Source organism: Bos grunniens, chromosome 3 (genome assembly GCF_055505025.1).
Source record: "Bos grunniens cultivar Pamir isolate PY7600 chromosome 3, Bosgru_T2T1.0, whole genome shotgun sequence".
NCBI classification, from domain to species: Eukaryota; Metazoa; Chordata; class Mammalia; order Artiodactyla; family Bovidae; genus Bos; species Bos grunniens.
In genome coordinates, this window is record NC_141167.1 from 16,334,682 (window position 1) to 16,356,959 (window position 22,278).

The following is a 22,278-nucleotide window of genomic DNA, read 5'->3' on the forward strand; positions in this document are numbered from 1 at the left end:
GCTTACTCCTTGGAAGGAAAGTTATGACCAACCTAGATAGCATATTCAAAAGCAGAGACATTACTTTGCCAACAAAGGTCCATCTAGTCAAGGCTATGGTTTTTCCTGTGGTCATGTATGGATGTGAGAGTTGGACTGTGAAGAAGGCTGAGCACCCTAGAATTGATGCTTTTGAACTGTGGTGTTGGAGAAGACTCTTGAGAGTCTCTTGGACTGCAAAGAGATCCAACCAGTCCATTCTGAAGGAGATCAGCCCTGGGATTTCTTTGGAAGGAATGATGCTAAAGCTGAAACTCCAGTACTTTGGCCACCTCATGCGAAGAGCTGATTCATTGGAAAAGACCCTGATGCTGGGAGAGATTGGGGGCAGGAGGAGAAGGGGATAACAGAGGATGAGATGATTGGATGGCATCACTGACTCGATGGACGTGAGTCTCAGTGAACTCCGGGAGCTGGTGATGGACAGGGAGGCCTGGCGTGCTGCAATTCATGGGGTTGCAAAGAGTCGGACACGACTGAGTGACTGATCTGATCTGATCTGATCTTCAAGTTCCACAGGAAAATTCTATTTGTATTTTGATTGGAATCCCAGTGAATTTATAATTTGGGAAAAAATAACTTTTTATGTATGATATTGAGCCTTTCCTTCCATGAACATAGTATTTTCCATATGTTAAGTATTCTTTAATGGAGATTTCATCTTCAGTATAAGTTTAAAAGTTCCTTGTAAATATCTGATATTTTACTAACATTTTTCTAGCCATACTGTAACCTATTGCTATCTTAAAGAGTATCTTCAAAAATTTCATTTTCAAATCACTTGTTAAATAGGAATGACTTTATTTTTTAAAACTGATTTAAAATTGATGAAGAATTGATGCTTTTGAACTGTGGTGTTGGAGAAGACTCTTGAGAGTCCCTTGGACAGCAAAGAGATCCAACCAGTCCATCCTCAAGGAAATCAGTCCTAAATATTCACTGGAAGGACTGATGCTGAAGCTGAAACTCCAATACTTTGGCGTCCTGATGAGAACTGACTCATTTGAAAAGACCCTGATGCTGGGAAAAATTGAAGGCAGGAGGAGAAGGGGACGACAGAGGATGAGATGGTTGGGTGGCATCACCAGCTCAATGGACATGAGTTTGAGTAAACTCCGGGAGTCGGTGATGGGAGGCCTGGTGTGCTGCAGTCCATTGAGGTCCCAAAGAGTCGGATACGATTGAGCAACTGAACTGAACTGAATTGATTTATAACTGATTAGCTTATGCTGACTGATACTTTTTTGTCTTGCCTATTTATCAATTATTGAGAGATGTGTATTAAAATATCCTCTAACGAGTGTGGATTTTCTATGTAATTTTTTCCATGTAATTCTGTCAAATTTTGCTTTATCTATTTTGAGGCTATGTTTTTTAGGAGCATGTACAACTTTTATCTTCATAGTGATCTATTTTTTTTTTAAATCATTAGATAGTAACTTCTTTAATGCTTTTTAGCACCAAAGTCTTTTTTGTCTAATTTTGGTACAATTAACACCAGCTTTATTTTGATAAAGGTTTGCCTGGTATATGTTTTATATTCTTTTATTTTTAACACCTTTGTGTCATATTACAGCAATGTCTCTTGTAAACAGCATGCAGCAAGATTTAAAAACAATCTGATCTATGTCTGACTAAACTGATGAGTTTAATTTCTCATAACTGATGTATTAAATTTATTATAATTATCATTTCTAAATATCATTTCTATTTAACTTGATTTTTCAAGTTGTACCTTTAACTTCTTTTTTCTCCTTAACAATCAACTGAATTTTCTTCCCTTTTCCCCTTTCCATTGATTCAGATGTTAATCATTCTATATTTAATCTTTTGGTGGATCCCCTTCAGATCATAACTGTACAGCTGACATAATTAAGTCTAAAATTCATCCTTAATTAAACAATACTAGGACCTCTGAATATTTAAATTACTCCTGAGTTAACAGGTGTTGGATAATTTAGTTCCACACTGTTATACTGCCAACTGATCACTTTTGCTACTATAACTGGTTTATACAGTTACAGGCAATGATTGTTTAGTTATACTCACATGCTAACCTATCTTTCCCTAGCACTACATTTTACATCTCATTCTTACTTTCCAGGTTCAATTATCTTCTTCTTGAAACATACTCTTCAATTGTTCTTTCAGTGAATATATTTATATTAGTTTGCTGAAAATGTCTTGATTTTGCATTCATTCTGAAATAACAGTAGAATTAGATATAAAATTCTAGGTGGACAACTATTTTTTTCTTAATTCTTTTAAAGTATTATTCTATTATCTTTTGCCTTGTACTACTGCTGTCAAGAAATGTGTTGTCAGCCTAACTGCAGTGCCTTTAAAGGTTCAGTCTGCATTGTGAAAGTTGCAGATATGGAGAGCTTGCTGTACTACACCATTTTATATAAGACAGTTGAGTGTGTGTGGATCTTTGTATTCAGGGGTTCCTGTAACCAGTCCCCCATAGATACTGAGGATGACTGTATTCTTGTGATTATTTGCTCAGATTTTTTGACTTCAGTTATTCCACAATGTTTTAAAGTATACATTTGTGTTTATCACACATTCTGGAAAATTCTGTCATTATCTTTTCAAATATTGACTCTTTTTTATTCTGGAATTCATGTTCAGCATGTATCGGACCTTCTAATATTATTATCTTTATCTTTTCTCTTTAATATTTTCCATCTCTTCATCTCTCTGTATTGCACTCTGAAGAAATTCCTCACACATGTCTTAAAGTTAATTCTTATCTAGGTCTAAGTTGCCTAATCACCTATCTAAGATTTTTATTTTATTTTTAATTTTTAAAAGATTTTTAAATTTAAATGGTTTCATTTTAGATATTCAATTTGCTTTTTTAAACTCTGTCTTTAAAAAATAGAGGTTTGTACTTTTCTCATTTTAAAATTCCTTTTTATTCTTTAATCATTTTCAAATACTTTATTTAAAATTTCTATCCGATGTTTCTATTATCTGAAACTCCTTGAGGTTACAGTCTTACTGTTTGTTGTGTCTACTGATGTTTCATCATGAAGGATTTGCTTTGAGAGTTTTGAGGGCTCTGTGATTATGAACTGAACTGAACTGATTTTCAATGGTACTTCACTTTTGGGACTTCTATGACATCTGGGTTGAAAACAACCAAACCCTCTAGAGAGGTTTTGGGTTTCCTTCTGCCAGGCACTCAGAAATATCCCTCTACAATTTTGGAGTTCTGAGACAACACAGACACTATATCTGAACTTTGGATTTCCATGGGGGAAAGCTTTTATCAGAAGAATGACTCAGTTCCCCTACCCACGGCCCAGGCAGAGACTCTTCCTCGTCTTTTCACTGAGGAGTAAACATTTGAGGGATCCATTTGTTTTTTCATGTGGCTGTCCCAGGTCCATTTTCTGCCTTGCATGGGCCCAAGGCTTCAACTTCTATCTAACTCTAGTTGTTAAAAGACAAGGTCCTTAAAAAGTAAGACTGGTAAAGCCCGTTAAGGCATCAGCACGTTCAGTATACCTAACACTCTGGTTTTCCTTCTTCATTTTGGCCTTGGAGAATTCTCTTAATTCCTAGTAAGATCAGTAAAGCATTTAAAAGAATACTTGTTGGCCCCTACCTCCCACCATTTTGAGGTACTCTCCAGTGGAAGGATTTCAAATTGCCCAGTATACTGTATTCTGGGAACCATGGTGCTCTCAGGTTTTAGACTTAAATGGCATCATGTTATGCTAAGTCGCTTCAGTCACATCTGACTCTTTGCAACCCCAAGGACTGTAGCCTGCCAGGCTTCTGTCTATGGGATTCTGGGAATACTGGAGTGGGCTGCCATTTCCTTCTCCAGGGGATCTTCCCAACCCAGGGATCGAATCTAGATCTCTTACATCTCCTGCATTGGCAGGAGGGTTCTTTACCACAGTGCCACCTGAAAAGCCCAAATGGCAGCACAAGTAGTGCTAATTCAGTCTCCTTTATAGTAACTGCAACCTCATGAAAGATCAACTGAGAGGAGACTGACTGCCTTTTCCCTTGAAAAACCAGGAAAAACAAATACAGGTTTTTAATTCCTGTTCTACCACTTACTAGTCAGTCATGTGATCTGGGGCAAGCTCCTTATTTGAGTGTTTTGTTTCCTTAACTACTAAAGCAAAATAATAATTCTTGCTTCATAAAGTTAACTGTGGGTATTACATGAGATAGTGTATATAAAACCCAAACATACTGCAGGCACTTAAAAAATACTCTCATTCCTTCCTCTCTGTTTAGAAGATGGACATTATGGAATTCCATAAGAATAGCCTTTAGATTTATATTACATTTTATATGTTTTACTAACAAAAAATGTTTAATTTCTTAATAACCCTGTGAGGTAGACAGAAATCCACATTACAGATGAGGTCAAAACTTGTTATTAGAAGAGAAATAAGAAATCCCCAAACCCAGAAATCCTACCTTACAATCTAGTATTTCTCTGGGGATAATTGCTGCTTCATAAGGCACTTTAAAAATCCTTCTGCTGAACTAGTTTCTGAAAACGCATCCTCAGGCCATAAATATAATACAGACATCAGAGGCTCGGTAATTGAAAGGATGTACACATTTGACCTTAAGTAATTTGGAGCTGGTGATAGCTGAGGAATACCGTACCTTGTGGAAAATCCTGATGGGAGCCATCTCTGCTCCATTTAGTGTCTTCAAAAGGAACATGGGCCAAGAGGAAGCATTCAGCCGAAATCCTGCAGCAAACATAACGGGCAACAGATAAAAAATACATCTCAAAGGGAATTGCGATACCAAGTTTTCCCTTGGGAATCCAGCTACTCCTGCCACAACCTATGCTGTGATAGTTACAGACTGTTAGGAAAGGACTTAAAGGTTAAGCAGAGAAAATGCCTCATTAGACAGATGAGAAAATGAGGCACGTAAGAGGGAATGTAACTTGCTCAAGGTAATATTGCAAAGGTAGTAGTAAAGTCCCCAACCAAGTTTTCTGACACCAAGACAAGTATTATAGAACGTACATCATAATGCCTGAAAAGTTTCCTTGAAAAATCCAAAATAGATGTGTGATAGGAATAACAAATACTTAGAAATGATCTAGACAGTCTAGTGTGAAAGGGGATATAATAATCTCTTAAGAAACCAAATATGTCTGATAAATCCAATATACAAGTAAAACTTTTTAGTTTATCTCAATATAAATACGCTTTCACTCTCTCACTTTCTCTTTTCCCCTCTCTCACACATATACAGAATACAAAAAACTTTTGGATATTCATTTTTACTTAACGAAGGATCAGGCTTCATGAGGAAGATGAAAGGGGTCATTTTATTAAAAAATATTCATTTTCCAAAAGAGTCAAAGGAAGCCTAGAGAGGTTAATTGTCCATTGTCATTCCTCAATGACAAGTCATTGGAAAAGATCCTGATGTTGGGAAAGACTGAAGGCAAAAGGAGAAAGGGAAAGCAGAGGACGAGATGGTTAGATAGCATCACCGACTAAATGGACATGAATTTTAGCAAACTCTGGATGACAATGGAGAACAAAGGAGCCTGGTGTGCTATAGTCCATAGGGCTGCAAACAGTTGGACATGACTTAGTGACTGAGTAACAACAAGTCAAGAATATACTATTTAATTAATAAATTGTAAAAATAAGATCATTATCATATTTTCCAATTAGAGCTCCAAGTGCTCTCTTCAATTTGGCTTCAACCTTCTACTTGAGATACCAAAATCTAGTGCCTTTTGATACTCTCCCAGTCAACCTCAGCTCTCCTGCTCCTGACAAAGGACAGACAGACTGAACCACAGCTGCACAGCTGGAAACAGCAACAACAATATCTGATTACTGTGTACTTCACTGTGAGCCAGATACTGTGCTGGGCACTTTCTACTGGTTATCTAATTTAATCCTCAAGACAACTAGTGAGGTAGAAATTATCTTCATTTTATAGATGAGAAGAGAGGTATAAAGTAAACTGCTTAAATTTCAAAGTGAACAAATGGCAAAGAAAGGACTGAAACCCAGGCAATCTGACTGTTGAGCCCATGCTCTTATCTACTATGCTAAACTATCAATGTGCATGGGAAATGGAAAAGGAAGAAGCAGCTTTTGGGATTAAGTATTAATTAAGAGCTATAATTAAATTAAAGGGGGGGGTGTGAGAAGAGAGAAAAAAATGGAAATAAGAAAAGAGGTACTACCCCACATGATCTAAATGCTTAGTCTCAAAGCTGGCTAGGCTAAATGGGGTTTCCCAAGGTCAGAAGACTTCCTGGGATAGCTCATTCTTATCAACAGTGGAGACAGCAATTTGTACACTCCTGTCAAACTGCTACCACTTCCGTTTTTGCCTGCCTAGCCTTTTTACCTTTTGCAAACACCCCCTACCCCGCTCCAAACCCTGATTTCAGGTGATTTGGTGGGGATGTCTACAGTGGGCTCTACCTACCTACCTGGTTATGGAATCCAAGATAACGCCATTTAAGAGCATCACATTCCCTTTAGACCAAAAGTATGTTATGTATGTCCCAAACTGGTTCAACTGTTTTCTGATATGATATGCATGTTGAAGAGCTTTTCTTTCTCTGAGATCATATTTGTAAGGGTGTTTGTAGATTTGGCACCGCTAACTAGAGAACATAACTGAGAATAAAGCCAACTCAGAGCAGAAGATGGAGAGACATGAGAGTATTTAAAACAACTCTCCTTAGGTCAGGAAAGGGTTGGAGCAAGCCAAACCCAGAGCAGATCTGCCATGAATAGTTCACTACACCTAAGAATAAGGCACAGCAAGGCACAGCTGTTCTAGAGAAATGTTCCCTGCACCTTTGTAAAACGGGGGAATAGGGAGGAGTGACTACACAATTAGAAAATTCAGATTCATGCCCTCAGTTCTCAACAACTAGAATGCCTCACCATGTGATTCCCAATTCAACTTTTCAGAAGTGGGTTTCTGAGAGGCTTCTATCTCACCTGGTACCTGAGCTAAGGAAAAAAAAAAAATCCTCTCATTCTGGAAACCCTTATTATAATAATAGCTAATATGTATTGAATGCTTATCATGTACTACTTTACAGGTACCTTCTCTCAGGATATTTCAAATAATACCATGAGAAGTACACTATCATTATCCCTAGTTTGCAAATGATGAAAGAGAAACTCAAGGGAAGTAGTTCATCTCAGGTAGTAAGTGGTGGAAACAGATTCTACTATATAAGGGTCTTACTCCAAACCTCATGTTATTAACTATGTTTCCCTACCTCCTAGCAAGCTTCTTCAAGAGTATAAGGGCACAACAGAAATGCTGCCGAACCAATTACTGAGTACTTTATCCCCCAAGCCCCGGTTCTCTTTCACTATACCATGCTACTTCCCACAAAAAACATTTATTATGCTCATATGTGCTAGCCTCCAAGTGCTAAGTACTTGTAAACGGGCTGTCTCATTTAATCACTTCTACAGCTCTGTGAATTTGGTATGAGAAAAGCAGCACTGGTTTTGGATCCAGGCTGCCTAGATTCAAATTCAGCTCTGCTACTTAGCTGGTATGTGATATCTGGGAAATAATAAGGTCCCTTACTGGCTTTAGTTTCCTCAACAAAAAAGTGGGATAAGACTAGTAACTACTTCAGTGGGTTGTTTTAAGGATTAAAATAAGTTAATATAAACACATGTGAAGCACTTAAAAAGATACCTGGTATATAATAAGTATTAAATAAATGCTGGCTTTTATTTTGACTATTATAGACAAAAGACTGAGCTAGTCAATAGCAGAGCAGGATTTAAACTGCATTCTTCTGTCTTCAGAGCCTTCATTATTAATCAGCACGTTAATGTCTTCAAGCATTTAATCATTCAGTTCTACCATGCTATCTCTCTTGCTAAGAGTTGGAGTTGTACATTTGTGCAAGAAGGAAAAGGAAAAAACAATAATTTGAGGGTCTCCTAAAATTAAACAATGGCATGCAAGAAACAGGCCAGGTGGTAAGAAATCTGAACCTCTGAAGTGGGAGCACCTCAGTATCTGGCCACTGGCTCTCTCTTCTTTGGTCTGTACTCCTTTCCCATCAACGGTGACTGCCAATTTATATCTCTAACCCAAACCTCTGTTCTGAGCTTCATGCTCATATTTTCAACCGCCTTATTCTATAATTCTTAGATGCCAAGAAATCTCAAAATTAGTGAGTCTAAAACAAAACTCTTGATTTTACAACCCCCTTTCCTCTAGTCACCTCATCTTGGTTAACAGTACGAGTTATTTAAACCCAGGTTCTGAGACCAAACTTATGGGGCTTCCCTGGTGGCTCAGAAGGTAAAGCATCTTCTGCCTGCAATGCAGGAGACCTGGGTTTGATCCCCGGGTCGGGAAGATCCCCTGGAGAAGGAAATAGCAACCCACTCCAGTACTCTTGCCTGGAAAATTCATGGACGGAGAAGCCTGGTAGGCTACAGCCCACGGGGTCGCAAAGAGTTGGACACAACTGAGCGACTTCACTTTTACTTTTCTGAGACCAAAAAGCCTGGAAGTTACTCTTGGTTCTTCCATTTCTACTGCCTCTCAAATACAATTAATCAGCAAGTACTGATGGCCCTTACATCGAATGTATCCTAAACCGAACCATTCCTTGCCATTCTGTATTTCTCCCCCACTAACGCCCTAATCTAAGCCACAGTCAGGCTCTGTCCATCCTACGACAACAGCTTTTTAACCACTCTGCTTCTATTTTTGCCTCCCTACTGTCTATTTTCCACACAGCAATCAGAATGATATGGTTATATTTCTAAAAATATAAATCAGATCACATCACTCTTATGCTTACATCTTATACCACAAAATAAATCTAAAGTCTTTATGTATTTAACAAAACTTACAAGATCTGGAACTTGCTTGCGTCTTATAATTCATCTCTCTCTCCCCTACCCTTTGAGTACCGGTCTTCCTATTTTCCAAGCACACCAAGCTGTGTCCCTCTGCCTCCAAAGCCCTTTCCTTTTCTCAAATCTTGTATTAGTTCTTTGCTAACCTCCTCAGAGTGGCATTCCTAGACTACTCTACCTCAAATAGCCTCCTAGATTCTGCACCTTATTATCCTTAGCTTTCATCAGCTAAGGATAATTTTTTTTTTCCATGTAATGTGTTTTTTCTAACCAGAATATAAGCTCCATAAAAGTTTTACTAAGCAAAGGAAAAAAATCTCCACTTATTAAATGGGTGCTAGGAAATGCTTTATCATGTTATCTCATTTAATCCTCACAAAAACCATGTGTGGCAGAGTTTATTAATGATCTGGCAGGTCAGGCACCTGAAACTGAAGGTTACAAGTCAAGGTAAAGCAACTTACCATTGGCCACACAACTAAACTAGTAAGTGGCTGGGGTAATATTATAAAGCCAGGTCTCCAATTCTAACCCCAGGCATTTGCGAGTGTTCTGTGCTTACCTAAGCTTTCTTTTACAAATATTTATAAACAAACAGTTCCAAAGAACTTTCAGATGCTCCCAAGACTGTTGGACTACTGAATAAATTAAGGTTTGTCTGTTTAAACAGTGATCTGAGCGAGCTCGGGACTTGAGTGTAGATACGCAGGCTAGAATCTAATCGCAGTTCATGCCCTCTGGTGGCAGGTAACAGAACAGCACTCGTACCAGGAAGCACATGTACATGTGTACATGTATGTAAAGCTCCTCTGGGAGGAGAAAATGATTTGAGAATCATCTTGACAGTTATAGAGTCTAAAGCTCCTCTAAGTTATTAGACTCTATGGCTCTCAAGATGATTCCTAAATCATTTTTCTCCTTCCAGAGGAGCTCTACATACATGTACAAACACAAATACATGTCGAGAAACATGCCACTCACTCGCTCATAACCCTGGACAACTCACTTCGCTTTCCCTGTTTCTGTATTTGTCAGCTGATGACACAACTAAAGCAGTGCTTCCAAACTGAGTTTGGGTGGGCTAAACCTAAATTAGGAGAAGGCGATGGCACCCCACTCCAGCACTCTTGCCTGGAAAATCCCATGGACGGAGGAGCCTGGTGCACTGCAGTCCATGGGGTCGCTAAGGGTCGGACACGACTGAGTGACTTCACTTTCACGCATTGGAGAAGGAAATGGCAACCCACTCCAGTGTTCTTGCCTGGAGAATCCCAGAGACGGGGGAGCCTGGTGGGCTGCCGTCCATGGGGTCGCACAGAGTCGGACACGACTGAAGCAACTTAGCAGCAGCAAACCTAAATTATACCTCAAGAGTGAGAGAAGTGAGAGCTGGGGGAGAGAGACGCTGAACAAACTCTCTTCCCTGAGTAAGAAGTGAATGTTCAGCCAGGTTGTATTTGGGAAGGACTGCTAGAATTCCTTTTGGTTCTGCCAGGATGCTGTCACCACTTTGCTACTCCACTCTCATATACACACTCAAACACAAGTTAATACAGATTTATTTAATTGGGGGTGGTTGTGACTAGTCTTGAGATAAGTGTAGGTAAAGATGGGTCTGGCATTATTCAATGTCAGGGGCCTTTCTGCAGAGAAGAGAGTTCAGTGAATATTTTTAAAATTACCTTTATCACATAAGTATTTAAGATACTGTAATTAAAGTTACTTCTCTCTAAAATTTTACCCCTTCCATCAATTTCTAGAAATAGAGTTCAAATTTCCATAACCATAAGTGAGATACGCATCTTTTAAAACCCCCCTTTCCACTGACAGACTCCGGAGGTTACTGACCATATGAGAAGACTGACTAGTGTTGGGAATATAAAAGAGCTCAAGTCAATGTCCCCTACACACCAGGGTATGTGATCAAGTTTGCTGAACAGGTAGTTTATACTGAGATCCTGACACAATTGACTAGGGGCCTCACTAGAGGCCAGCTCTGATATAGACTGCTGCTACTAAGTCGCTTCAGTCGTGTCTGACTCTGTGCGGCCCCACAGACGGCAGCCCACCAAGCTCCCCCGTCCCTGGGACTCTCCAGGCAAGAACACTGGAGTGGGTTGCCATTTCCTTCTCCAATGCATGAAAGTGAAAGTGAAGTCACTCAGTCCTGTCCGACTCTTAGCGACCCCATGGACCACAGCCTTCCAGGCTCCTCCGTCCATGGGATTTTCCAGGCAAGAGTACTGGAGTGGGGTGCCATTGCCTTCTCTGCTGATATAGACTAGGGACTCTCAATCTTGAACACTGGAATCCCCTGGGGAGCACTAAAGAACACATTATCCTACCCCCAGAAATTCAGATTTAATTGATATGAGGTAAGGCCTCACCCTAAAGGAGATCAGTCCTGGGTGTTCATTGGAAGGACTGATGTTGGAGCTGAAACTCCAATACTTTGGCCACCTGAAGCAAAGAGCTGACTCACTGGAAAAGACCCTGATGCTGGGAAAGATTGAGGGCAGGAGAAGGGGACGACAGAGGATGAGATGGTTGGACTGCATCACCAACTGGATGGACATGGGTTTGGGTGAACTGCAGGAGTTGGTGATGGACAGGGAGGCCTGGCGTGCTGTGGTTAATGGGGTTGCAAAGAGTCGGACATGACTGAGCAACTGAACTGAAGGCCTAGGCAGTGAAATTTTTGAGAGCTGCGTAGGTAGTTCTAACTGGCAGCCATGTTTGAGAATTAGTGATCCATACGGTCCTGTTTAGAAGAAATAACCTCAGACTAAGTATAGAATGGACCATTAAAACAAGGGGATGTGAGGAAAAGATTGACATTATCTGAGAATCATTCTACCTTTTCACCTGGAGGACTATGCAATGTTGCTATTTGAACAGAACACACATACTTATACACACACACACACACACAAACCACACAAGATTTTAATAGAGAATAATGGTCTCAAGAGCAATGCTTCCCAAATATAAACCAGCTGTGTCAGAGTCTCGGGAGAGCCATTTTACCATGCAGAATCCCAAGCCCCATTACCTAGAGATTCTGACTCAGGAACTCTGGGGAGAGGTCCAGAGGAGGCCTGGGGAACATGAACACACACACATATATACATGTAATTATATTCATAATTTAAAGTTTTTTATTTTGAAAAATTTTAAACCTAGAGCAAAGTAGCAAAAACAGTACATGAACAAATTATGCACCCTTCACCTGGTTCAACAACTAAATAATACTTCACCACAGTTGCTTTCCATCTAGCCACAGTTTTCCTCTGAACTATGTGAAAGTTAGAGACATCATGATACTTCACCTCTATATATGTCAGGACATGTGTCCTGACAACAAGGACATTCTCCTTTAAAACTGCAATATTATCTTATCCAAGAAATTTAATTAAAAGTATTCTCAAATGTCCCCGAATCTTTATAGCTATTTCATTTTAAAATACACCACGGATTACATATTGTATTTGGTTGTCATATATCTTTAGTCTCCTTTAATCTACAATAGTTCAGTTGCCTTTTGTTTTTCACGAAATTACTACTTTTGAAGAGTCTGAGCTGTTTTACAGAATGTCCCAAAATTTGGATTTCTTTCTGATTGTTTCCTTATGATTACATTCATGCTAAATAGTTTTGACAAAAATACTACACAAGTGATGTTGAGTACTTCTCACTTCATTGGTCTGATCAATGATGATACTAAATTTGATCACTTGTTAAGGAATGATTGACAGATTTCTTTATTGTAATCCCCCCTTATAATTAATAGATAATCAGTGGGGGAAAACTTCAGGACTATGTGAATATCCTATTCTCCAATAAGCTTTTTTTTAGCATTCATTGATTGTCTTGGCCTGAATTCATTAAAATGGTGACTGACAAAATGCTAACTTTCTATCATTTTTAATATTTATTAGCTGATATTCTGCAAAGGACTTTCTCTGCAACTTTCTTTTTCTAGTGTTTCACTAGGGACCCACGGTGCTACTACATTGTATTTTTATTTTTATTATTCTTTTTGATGGTTTTATTTTTCCAGTTTTGGTTAGTCAAAGTCTCTTTAGGCTGGCTCCTATATCCTTTTGATATGTACCCATCATTCTTTGAAACTGTTTCCTGGCAAAATAAGATGTTCCAGATTCACCTGTTGCTCAGTCTTGAAATCAGCCATTGCTTCAAGGAGCCATGATTCCTTTAAGTGGAGAATGGGATTTAGAAATCAACTAATTTGGAAATTTAGAAATCAACTCCTCACATTGCTGCTGAGGAGTCATTGTTTCTAGGCCTTTCAATAGATAGAGCTTGGGACATATACATACATACACGTATACATGTACCATCTTGGAATATATACATATACACATGTAAACATGTATATGTTCTAAGGGAATGTGTATTATATGTTAATATATATGCATATTTTAATATATATAATTATAGATTTATATACCTATTTTAAGTAGAGTTCATAACATACCTTCAATTCAAATCCTACACTGCAAGGTTCTTCATCTTCTCCTATTACATATTTTGTATCTTATTTACTCATTACATTTATCTTCAACACACACACAAAATAGTTTCAGATTATTATGGTGAAACCACTAACATTATTTTTAAAAAAAGTCAGAATTTTCCTTTGAAATATGTCCCAATGAGGGTATACTGTAAGGGTTCTGATTGTTGGAATTTTTTCAATGTGGCTATGGTAATCATTTGATACAGAGTTCAATTTGTTCCTGTTTATCAAGTTTCAGTTCAGTTCAGTTCACTCAGTCGTGTCCGACTCTTTGCGACCCCATGAATTGCAGCATGCCAGGCCCCTCTGGCCATCACCAACTCCCAGAGTTCACTCAAACTCACATCCATCGAGTAGGTGATGCCATCCAGCCTTCTCATCCTCTGTGGTCCCCTTTTCCTCCTGCCCTCAATCCCTCCCAGCATCAGAGTCTTTTAGAATGAGTCAACTCTTCGCATGAGGTGGCCAAAGTACTGGAGTTTCAGCTTTAGCATCAGTCCTTCCAAAGAACACCCAGGACTGATCTCCTTTAGAATGGACTGGTTGGATCTCCTTGCAGTCCAAGGGACTCTCAAGAGTCTTCTCCAACACCACAGTTCAAAAGCATCAATTCTTCGGCGCTCAGCTTTCTTCACAGTCCAACTCTCACATCCATACATGACTACTGGAAAAACCACAGCCTTGACTAGACGGACCTTTGTTGGCAAAGTAATGTCTCTGCTTTTCAATATGCTATCTAGGTTGGTCATAACTTTCCTTCCAAGGAGTAAGTGTCTTTTAATTTCATGGCTGCAGTCACCATCTGCAGTGATTTTGGAGCTCCGCAAAAATAAAGTCTGACACTGTTTCCACTGTTTCCCCTTCCCGTGAAGTGATGGGACTGGATGCCATGATCTTAGTTTTCTGAATGTTGAGCTTTAAGCCAACTTTTTCACTCTCCTCTTTCACTTTCATCAAGAGGCTTTTTTAGCTCTTCACTTTCTGCCATAAGGGTGGTGTCATCTGCATATCTGAGGTTATTGAGATTTCTCCTGGCAATCTTGATTCCAGCTTGTGCTGCTTCCAGCCCAGCGTTTCTCATCATGTACTCTGTATATAAGTTAAATAAGCAGGGTGACAATATACAGCCTTGACGTACTCCTTTTCCTATTTGGAACCAGTCTGTTGTTCCATGTCCAGTTCTAACTGTTGCTTCCTGACCTACATATAGGTTTCTCAAGAGGCAGGTCAGGTGGTCTGGTATTTCCATCTCTTTCAGAATTTTCCACAGTTTATTGTGATCCACACAGTCAAAGGCTTTGGCATAGTCAATAAAGCAGAAATAGATGTTTTTCTGGAACTCTCTTGCTTTTTCCCTGATCCAGCGGATGTTGGCAATTTGATCTCTGGTTCCTCTGCCTTTTCTAAAACCAGCTTGAACATCTGGAAGTTCACGGTTCACGTATTGCTGAAGCCTGGCTTGGAGAATTTTGAGCATTACTTTACTAGCGTGTGAGATGAGTGCAATTGTGTGGTAGTTTGAACATTCTTTGGCATTGCCTTTCTTTGGGATTGGAATGAAAACTGACCTTTTGCAGTCTTGTGGCCACTGCTGAGTTTTCCAAATTTGCTGGCATATTGAGTACAGCACTTTCACAGCATCATCTTTCAGGATTTGAAATAGCTCAACTGGAATTCCATCACCTCCACTAGCTTTGTTTGTAGTGATGATTCCTAAGGCCCACTTGACTTCACATTCCAGGATGTCTGGCTCTAGGTGAGTGATCACACCGTCATGATTATCTTGGTCATGAAGACCTTTTTTACAGTTCTTCTGTGTATTCTTGCCACCTCTTCTTAATATCTTCTGCTTCTTTTAGGTCCATATCGTTTCTGCCCTTTATCGAGTTTAGTCATATACTAAAAGTTAGCCAATTTTAGTATATGCCTGTTCATCTATTTTTGATTTAATTTTATGTAGTAAGTAACACTTTCAAATAATTCAAAAGTCAAAAGAATATAAATGGGTATTCTCCAAGAGGTCTGTCATTTCTATTCTTTCCACACTATTCCCAGACACTCCCCACAGGCAACCTTTTCATTATTTTCTCGTTTTAATAGTCCAGTGTTTCTTTTTATAAAAATAAGTATATAAAATATATATAAGTTCATGTACATTATATATATATGTGCATGTGTGTATACACATATATTTCCTTCTCTTTCTCAAAAGTAAATGGTATTAAATATGTTCATATCAATGTGTAATCATCACCATCATGTATTTCCAGAATTTTTTCATCTTCCTCATATCAAACTCTGCCCATTAAACAGTAACTCCTCAGTCCTTTGTCCCCTCTCCCAGTTCCTTGCAAATGTCATTCTTTTTTCTGTAGGTACTCAGTGGAATCACGTGACTGGCTTATTTCATTTAACATAGTATCTTTAAGGTTCACTTACACTGTAGCATGTCAGAACCTCCTTCCTTTGTAAAGCTGAATAATATTCTGCTATGTGTATATACCACATTTTATTTACTCATTCTTCTGTCAATGGAAACTTGGGCTGTTTCGGCCTTTTGGATATTATGAATAATGCTGATAATATGGGTATAAAAATACCTCCTTGAGTCCTTACTTCATACTTTTTTGCCTATCTATCCCAAAGTGGAATTGCTAGATCATATGGTAATTTAACTTTTAACTTTTTTTTGTGGAAACACCATATTGTTTTTCATAGTGGCTACGCCATTTTTCATTTCCAGTACTCACCAATACACAAAGTTCCAATTTCTCCACATCCTCACCAACACTTGTTATTTTCTATGTGTTTGATAATAGCCATTCTAATGGGTGTGAAGTATTATCTCATTGTGATTTTGATTTCCCTAAATGATTAGCAATATAGAGTATCTTTTCATATGCTTATTGGACATTTGTACATCTTCTATAGAGAAATGTCTATTCAAGTCCTTTGCTTATTTTTCAATCAAGTTGTTTATTTGTTACTGTTGAGTTCAAAAAGTCTTAAAAAATATATTGTGGATAGTAACCCCTGACCAGATACATGATTCACAAATATTTTCTCCCATTCCATGAGTTCCCTTTTCACTCTAACACTTTCCTTTAATAAACAAAATTTTTAATTTTGATGCAGTCAAATATAACTATTATTTTTCTTTTGTTGCCTGTGTTTTTGGTGTCATATCCAGACACCACTGCCAATTCCAATGTCATGAAGCTTTTCCTCTGTTTTCTTCTAAGTTGTATGGTTTTAGCTCCTACATTTAGGTTGTTGATCCATTTTGAATTAATTATTATATAAGAGTGTAAGGTAAAGGTCCAATTTCATTCTTTTGCATGTGGATATCCAGTTTTCCCAATATTCAGCATACAATATTGTATGTTGAATTGGTTTATGTGACTTTGAAAAAATAATAGCTTTATTGTGGTGAAACTCAATTATACTTTTAAGTATCTGATTCAATGGTTTTTAGAGTTATGCAAAGATAATTCTATTGGCTTCCCTGGTGGCTCAGATGGTAAAGCATCTGCATGCAATGAGAGAGACCTGGGTTTGATCCCTGGGTCAGGAAGATCCCCTGGAGAAGGAAATGGCAATCCACTCCAGTACTCTTGCCTGGGAAATCCCACGGATGGAGGAGCCTGATAGGCTAGTCCATGGGGTCGCAAAGAGTTGGACGCAACTGAGCGACTTCTCTTCTCTAAAGATAATTCTACCTAATTTTGGAAGATTTTTTATCATTCTTCCACTCTCCCTGTTCTCAGTTTATCCCAGTCCCTGGAAACCACTAACCTCTCTGCCTTTTTAGATTTGCCTATTTTCTCCCATTGTTTGGGTTGTCTTTTCACTTCCGTGACAGTGTGTCTGGAAGCATAAAAACTTTTAATTTTGAGGTCTATCATTTTTTTTCTATTCTTTGTGCTTTTGGAGCCAGATCTAAGAAAACCACTGCCTAATCCAAAGTCGTGAAGATTTCCTCCCATGTTTTCTTCTAAGAGTTTTAGGTCTGTTATCTACTTGCAATTAATTTTTGTATATAGTGTGGAAATGGCAACCCACTCCAATACTCTTGCTTGGAAAATCCTTGGATGGAGGAGCCTGGTAGGCTACAGTCCGTGGGGTCACAAAGAGTTGGACACAACTGAATGAAAAAAAAAAAAAAAAAAAAAACTGGGGTCCAATTTCATTTTTTTATATGTGAATATCTAGTTGTCCCTGTGCAGGTTGTTGAAAACCCTGCTGAATTATCTTGGCACCTTTGCTGAAAATCAACTGAGCATAAATGTATGGGTTTATTTCTAGACTCTCAAATCTAACCTTCTTATCTCTAAGTCTATGTTTATTTTATGCCAGTACCACAGTGTCTTGAGTACTGCTGCTTTATAGTAAGTTTTGAAATCAAGAAATGTACGTTCTCACAAGTCTGCAGAGTTTTGTCAAAGTTCATATGACTTTCTTCCTTTGCTATTTTAATATGGTAAAGTCCACTAATGATTTCGCTAAACTTAAATCTTTTCATTCTCCCCAAACCCCTACCACTTTGTCTTGATGAATCACTGTTTTAAATATGTTGAATTCTACACACACACACACACACACACACACACACACACACCATCATGTATAAGTATTATTATAAAAATCCTAAATAAAATGTTAGGAATTAGAATTCAACATATAATTTTTTTTTTTTAAGTATCAAAGTTCTACTTGTTTATAAAAAGAATTTGGATATTTTCTTACTTTTTCTATGATCCAGAAGTGCACTGTCTAATACCATGCCACCAATCACATAGGTTTTCAACTTTAAATTACAATTAAATAAAATTAAAAATTCAATTCTTTAGTTGCAGTAGCCACATTCCAAGTGCTCTACAGTCACACGAGGCTGGACATGTATCATACTGGACAGCAAAGACACAAAACATTTCAATCATCATAGAAAAGTTCTGTGGGTATCACTGACCTACAGCAACTTGTAGGTAATTAAGAATTGGGACTATTTGGTATTCAAGATTTTGAAGGATTTCCCTGTAAAATAATCTGTACATAGTACTTTGATGTAGGTGTTTTGAAAACATGTTTTCTATAGATCTGTTTAAACATTGTGATGCTCCTAACTAGCTTTCTGGTTTATTACACTATTGCTCCCTTTGTCACTTCTACTTCTGTATATCTGCTCTAATTGCTTTTTTTCTTTATTAGGCTAACTAGTGGCTTGTATGTTTTGTTGATGCTTTCTCCAAAGAACCAGCACATTGATCTTCTGCTTTTCTATTTTCTACCTCACTAATCTCTTTTTATCTTTATTTTTTCTATTTATTTCTCCTTTGTATTTTCTTTGGGTTATAACTTTTCCTAGCTTTCTGAATTGGGAGCTTAAATTTTTAATATTTATCCTTTCATTTTTATTTATGACAGGTATTTAAAGCTATGATTTTTTTTCCAATCACCCCTTTGATTGTATCTCAGACTTCTGATGTGATGTTTATTATCACTATGTTTTAGGAATTTTGAAATTTTGGCTTATATATCCGTTTTCCAAACAAAAACCGTTTAAACAAAGAGCTTTAAATTTCAAGGTGGAAGGGTATTTGCCAAGGTATACAGTTTGGTATGCATACATACACACACACACACACACACACACACACACACACAATCTATCTTATTCATTAAAGTCTTCAGCACTTTTACTTTTTGTACTCTTAGCCTGTCTTGAGAGATGTGTGTTAAATATCCTATAGTATGTTTGTCTATATCACTTTGTATGTACTGTAATTCCTATTTTATGAATTCTACCATGTCTAAAGGGCTTCCTGGGTGGCTCAGTGGTAAAGAATCTGACTGCAATGCAGGAGATGTGGGTTTGATCCCTGGGTAGGGAAAAATCCCCCGGAGAAGAAAATCACAACCCTTTCCAGTATACTTGCCTAGAAAATCCTATGGACAAAGGAGCCTGGTGGCCTACAGTCCATGGGGTCACAAAGAATCAGACACAACTTAGTGACTAAACAACAACAACAGTCATGTCTGATAACAGAATTTTAACCTCTGCTTATTTAACTTATATGCAGAGTATATCATGCAAAATCCTGGGCTAGATGAATCACAAGCTGGAATCAAGATTGCTGGGAGAAATATCAACCACCTCAGATACGCATATGATACCACTCTAACAGCAGAAAGTGAAGAGGAAACAAAAGGCCTCTTGATGAGGGTGAAAGAGGAGAGTGAAAAGCCTGGCTTAAAACTCAATATTCAAAAAACTAAGATCAGGGTATCTGGTCCCATCACTTCATGGCAAACAGAAGGGGAAAAAGTGGAAATTGTGACAGATTTTATTTTACTGGGCTCTAAACTCACTGAGGACGGTGACTGAAGCCACAAAATTAAAAGACGCTTGTTCCTTGGAAGAATAGCTATGACAAACCTAGATAGGATATTAAAAAGCAGAGACATCACTTTGCTTAACAAGGTCCATATAGTCAAAGCTATGGTTTTTCCAGTAGTCATGTACAGATATGAGAGTTGGACCGTAAAGAAGGCTGAGCACCAAAGAATTTATGCTTTCAAGCTGTGGTGCTGGAGAAGACTCTTGTGAGTCCCTTGGACTGTAAGGAGATCAAACCAGTCAATCCTAAAGGAAATCAACCCTGAATATTCATTGGAAGGACTGATGCTGAAAGCTGAAGCTCTAATACTTAGGTCACCTGATGCAAAGAGCTGACTCACTGGAAAAGACCCTGATGCTGGGAAAGATTGAAAGCAAAAGGAGACGCGGGTGGCAGAGTAGGAGATGGTTAGATAGCATCGTTGACTCAGCGGACATGAATCTGAGCAAACTCCGAGAGACAGTGGAGGACAGAAGGGCCTAGTGTGTTGCAGTCCACAGGGTCACAGAGAATTGGGACATGACTTTGTGAAAGAACAACAACAAACCTCTGCTACTATATTGTTTGAAGTTGCTTCATACATCATTTGTCATCTTTTACTTTTAGCCTTCCCGACTCACTTTATTTTAGGTATGTCTCCTGTACAGTGTAAAGTTGGATTTGACTTTGAACATCAATCTGAAATGTTTTAACAGGTGAGTTAAATGTAAATGTTCATTTATATTCTGTATACTCTGTATAAATCACACTCAACTTTACACTCTGTATAAATTACGTATTTGTTCTCAACTTTATCACCGTATGTTTTATTTTCTGCATTTTCCATAGTTCATCTCTTTGTATCATATATTTCTTGACCATTTTGTTCTTTTGGTATTGAGGAAGTTTGGGAATTTTGTTTTAGTGGTTATCTTTATACTAACATACTTTATAATGTCCTTAATTCCCCCATTTCCTCATTTAGGCTACCACTATCTGATTTATTGGTTTTAAATGATATCCTCTGATCCTATCTAAAGATATTACAGGAGGAAAGGGACTTGCTTTCTGGTCCCACTGCATCTGCTGGCAGGCTTCTGCAGCACTCCCATCTCCTTGGTTGCCTGTGTCCTGGAGCACTGGACAGTTAGTAGTTAAGTATCCGGTGGCCAGCAACAACAGCAGCAGCTCCGCCTCCACCACTTTCTCCCATCTTAAATGGTTTTGTAAGAGTTTCTAGAGAGAGACACACCTCTCCATGAACAGTCTTCTCTGCACTATAGAAGGCAAATTTCTAGCAAGTTCCACTGCTGTGGCACTAGTGATTTCTCTCATCCAGTGAGCAACCGTGCCCCCTCCAACACGGCTTACATCTCAGGCCTGAGATGGGGGAAGGGAGGCTCTTCCTTGGGCTGTCTATCTCTGCCCCAGTGTAGTGGCTTCTCCTTATGTCTGTTCTTCAAATATTCCTTAGAGTTCTCTGCCTTTTGACTAGCCAATCCCTGACTTCAACTCTCTGTTAGAGTTAACAATTTCATTAAACTTTCTGTGTTCCTTTCTCACTGAACCCAGACTGATACCATACTATTCTACTCTTGTTCCTACCTTTGTTTTTCTTAGATATATCACCTGTTATTTGGATGAAGCTCTTTCCATAATTGATTTAGGAAGGGGCTGGGGTCACAATATTTCCTGTGTTCTTGCACATTAAAAACTCTTTCAGTATAATCTCAGCACTTGAAAAAACAGCTTGTCTATATATAAACCTGTCTTTTCTTTCCTCAAATTTCTTAAAAATGCTCCTCCATTTATAGCCTTGCTTTGCACTTTGCTGTTGAAAAGTATGATGTAAACCTGACTTTCTTTGCCTTGAAAATAATTTGGCTGTTTTGCTAGAGGCTTAGCTGACTTTTTCTTTATTCACAGAGTATAACTGTTTTACTAGAAAAGGTCTTAGAGTTGACAATTTTCCAGGAATAAGGTAGGCTTTTTCAATATGAAGGTTCAGGTATTTTCCCATTTTTGAAACATTTTCTTACATTACAATTTTAAGTATTAATCCTGTTTATCTTCTTTAGGGAATCCAAATATACATGTACACATACATATACCCAGAGGACCTTTTTGACTACATTCTATATCTAACAGTTCCTTTCTGATACTTTTAAACCTTTTCTTCTAATATTTACTTTTATTCTCTTGACTATTTTATTTCTTTTCTCAATGTCTCTTATTATATTTTAAGTTGAATATATTGTCCCAATGGGTACCTTGGAACTGAGTCTTCAATTTAGATTATTTTTCTTTCTTCATTTTTTTCCTTGAGTTTGCACAATTCTATTTTCATATCTTCCTATTTACTGTGCATTTCTAGTCTGACTTAAAATTTACGATTCAAGGTATTTTTTTTCGTAGATGTCAATACTTATTTAATTCAAGA

General features: G+C 38.1%; 1 protein-coding gene across 50 annotated transcripts in view; it reads right to left on the reverse strand.

Annotated features, from left to right (window-relative positions):
* SCMH1 (Scm polycomb group protein homolog 1) overlaps positions 1-22,278 on the reverse strand; it is a 224,161-nt gene that overhangs the window by 94,440 nt on the left and 107,443 nt on the right. For all 50 annotated transcript variants that reach the window (XR_015156868.1, XR_015156869.1, XR_015156848.1 and 47 more), the window contains one exon: positions 4,684-4,772. Coding sequence is in view for 42 of the 50 variants with exons in the window: in XM_086382096.1 (XP_086238222.1) it covers positions 4,684-4,772 (89 nt within the window). In the remaining 8 variants the exon portion in view is untranslated. The remainder of the gene's footprint in view (positions 1-4,683; positions 4,773-22,278) is intronic.